Source organism: Staurois parvus, unplaced genomic scaffold (genome assembly GCF_062004578.1).
Source record: "Staurois parvus isolate SC_StPar_1 unplaced genomic scaffold, SC_StPar_1.0 ptg002491l, whole genome shotgun sequence".
Lineage (NCBI taxonomy): Eukaryota > Metazoa > Chordata > Amphibia > Anura > Ranidae > Staurois > Staurois parvus.
The window spans coordinates 42,364-45,819 of record NW_028320287.1 but is presented as its reverse complement, the minus strand read 5'-3'; the positions used below and the strand labels follow the sequence as shown (position 1 = coordinate 45,819).

At 45.6% G+C, this 3,456-nt stretch overlaps 1 protein-coding gene across 1 annotated transcript; it reads right to left on the bottom strand.

Moving 5' to 3' along the window:
- Positions 1–1,990: 1,990 nt before the first annotated feature.
- LOC149430728 (taste receptor type 2 member 9-like) lies at positions 1,991–2,896 on the bottom strand. The gene has a single exon (XM_089666048.1). It carries the CDS (start codon positions 2,894–2,896, stop codon positions 1,991–1,993), a length of 906 nt encoding a protein of 301 aa, XP_089522174.1.
- Positions 2,897–3,456: the final 560 nt, after the last annotated feature.

Sequence of the window (3,456 nt, the reverse complement as noted above, 5' to 3'; positions counted from 1 at the left end):
ACACATTAAACCATGTCTTCATGGAGATGTTGGTGGAGAAGACCTGGCTCGTACAAATTCATCCCAAAGGTGTTCAGTAGGTTGAGGTCAGGGCTCTGTACAGGACACTCAAGTGCCTTCACCACAAACTGGTCCTCCATGTCTTTGTTGGATGACCCTACTGCCATTAATGGTTGAGTTTTTAGTCATGAGCCCACAAGTACAGGACTGGTGTTGGATGAGAAGACCTGGCTCGCCATCGGCATTCTAATTCATCCCAAAGGTGTTCAGTAGGTTGAGGTCAGGGCTCTGTACAGGACACTGGGGATCCTCCACACCTAACTGGTCCTCCAAGTCTTTATGGAGCTGGCTTTATACATGGGGGACAGTCATGGGGGGACAGAAAAGGGTCTTCACCAAACTTACCACAAGGCTGGATGAGCACAATTGTCTCCAATGTCTTTGTTTGATGGAGGACTACCAGGACCCTTCACTGGAGACCCCTGAGCTCCATCATCTGGAGGGGGTCCATGTACTTGTGGTATATAGCGTATGTGAATATGAGCCTGGATGTGCCGGTTCGGTACTCTTCAGGGATAAGGGAACTACAGAACTCCTTCCTCTTATGCTATGGAGATGAGGATCGGGGGAGCAGTTCTGGGGTCCAGCTGGGGAGAACTGATACTCAGGAGCTCAGTGAATTCCTGGAAGATCCCCGGAGAGCTTTCTTTACACCATACAAAGGGACACAACTACACCTGATTGTACGCGTGTGTTAGCCTTCTCTGTATTGTTAGGACCTAACATGGTAAATGACACACAATGGTGAGTTCCACCAATGAAAGGTTCACCCAGCCACCATTAGACATCACAGCCCCTCCCCCACACCATAATGGGAATATTAACAACAACATACTATATCCCAAACATCCCAGAATATGACCCAACACCCCAACAATGAAACAGAAGAGAAGCTGCAGAGATGAGGGGAGTTCTGGGAATCTTTTCCTCCTCAATCCGTCTTCCTTGGAACAGAGGAACTTGGGGGGAATCTGGTTCTCTGAAAATCCATTTCCTGATATCCAGACAATAAATTCCGGGGAGATAGATCCACCGATCTTCATATTTCTCATTTATCTTTGGACAATCCAAATGTGGATCAGTCCAGAAAGTCACAATCATCGGGTTGGTCAACGAAACAAAATGCCATTCAGGTACTTCGTATAGTAAACCTAAACCAGAATGAACTCAACGGCCTCCCATAATAACCCACAAAGCCCTCTGCCTGGGCAGGAGACACAATGATCCATGGTGACCAGATCCAACCACCTGAAAGGAGACTGGCCGGGCTGGGAGGTTTGCTGTCAGTCAATGTTTACCTCAACCCCAACCAGTTCTGATCATTGGGGTCCAAGGGAGGTCCTCTTTGCTGATGGACAGGGGGATTATGGGAAGAGATATCTCCAATTGTGTCCACTGAAGTATTGTATGTTACTCTCAGGTTCTGCTCTAGGAAGAAAGTCGAGTATTTCCTTCCCATCCCATTTGTATCATATTGTGGATACAGAAGGAGATAAAAGGCCAACCATATGCCACGGTAATAAAAATCCCCAAAATGTCCTGACCAATGATGGGGGAACCTGATGGGCGGGAGACCTGTGTTCCTTGGAGGGAACATGGGGGGAGGGGAACTGATAGGGATCACCTCCATATAGGACCACCAGATAGGGGACAAGCACATTCCATCCCAATATGAGCTGTGTGGTTGGAGTTGGCCTTTGAAGTACCCAATATATGTCAGTCATATCTTGGATCAGCCCGATACCGCGGTGTGTGCTTAGAAAGGTCAATCACATCGTTTTCAATCATTTTCTAATGGAAATGATCATTTCTGGGTTTTTTGCAATTTGGTAAAACTGACCCGTCTTCTCTCCCGTGAAGCAATAATAAAGGAAATAAATAAAAGAGACATAAAATGTATGGAAACTCTATCTACAGAGAGGCAGATATACTATGTACTGCATGCGGTTGTATGACGAGTCGGGGGTCTGCTTCTTAACTTGGGGTTCCCCTGGATTGAGATGACAGCTAGAGCAGAAGGGTAGCTGGTAGTGATGATGAAAATAAATATTCTCACAATCATTCCTAAGTATGAGGAGAACATGATCATGCTAAAGACAGCCAGATACAGAGCCAAGCAAAGGAGGACCTGAAGGATCATGGTCCTGACTGCTCGGAGGTGACCCTCTAGTTGTGGAGATGAGCTGAACTGAGATGAGTTCTGACGGATCTGTTGGACGTGACTCAGGAGAGACCTCACACTGAGCCCAATGCAGGTGAAGCTCAGAAGAAATGGGAGAAGAGAACCAAAAACCATACTGAGGGGAACGTATTGGACATCCATTTCAATGGAATGATGATTTGCAGATGGATCATTGGTCATGTTATGGTAATGAAAATGTAAGGTCCAAGGAAGTGGAAGAGTTATGAAGATTGATCCCACCAAGGAGATGATGAGTATCTGTGTAATAGAAGAGGACAATCTTCTCTTTAATTGAAGGAAAATGCGGTGGGAACATTGGACCAGTTTCAGGCAGTAATAGATGGAAAGCCAAGCTGTGCTCCAGAAGCTCTCGTACATCATAAAGATATGAAAGGTGAAGGAATATATATTACGTCCTCTGCTATGTGGGGAGAGAGACCCAAAAATGAATATCAGAGTATCAATGGTGGAAGAACATTGGTAGGTGATCCCGGTGACAGCCAACAAGAGGACAATCTGGTCAGACACATTGAAGCCTTTTTTCTTCCTCCATTCCCGGACGTACACAATGACTATGTAGGAATTCAGAGTCAGACCGGACACCAAGCTGAAGAGAATGGCGACAAGTCTAATGATATCGGAGACCAACCACATTCTTGCCGTGTTTGTGGTCGGAGAGGTCCGGTTGTCAGGCTGTGCAGATCAGAGTCAATGGATGAAATAAATGATTCTACTGATTTAGTACAGAGAGAGATGAAGAGGAGAGACATGCAAATCCCCATCAGACTTGATTCCATGGCTTCCTGTATTTGCATAGTGAGATCCATGGAATATGAGACCAGAGTAACATTTTACAGGACAGTCTGAGCAGCCGAAGATTATTCTTCATCCATCCGGCAGCCGAATATTATTCTTCATCCATCCGGCAGCCGAATATTATTCTTCATCCATCCGGCAGCCGAATATTCTTTTTTCATTGAGGAGTGTATTATTTATTCATCTATTTCCTACACCTTGAACCGCAATGACCTGTTGAGTACACGTTGGGTATATCTTTCATGGTCAGCTGATAGCAGCCACTGTCCTCCACCTGGAAGCCGGTACTCTGTTACTATGCGGGGGTGTAGAAGAGCCCAGTCAGGTGAGTTTGGATGCTTTGAGAGCGATGGCTTCTTTCTTCCATAATGTTTTTATTTCTTTAGTATTTTACATAC

Excerpts from the sequence above, each read along its gene's own strand:
- LOC149430728 (XM_089666048.1), bottom strand. The coding sequence starts at position 2,896 with ATGTGGTTGGTCTCCGATATCATTAGACTTGTCGCCATTCTCTTCAGC.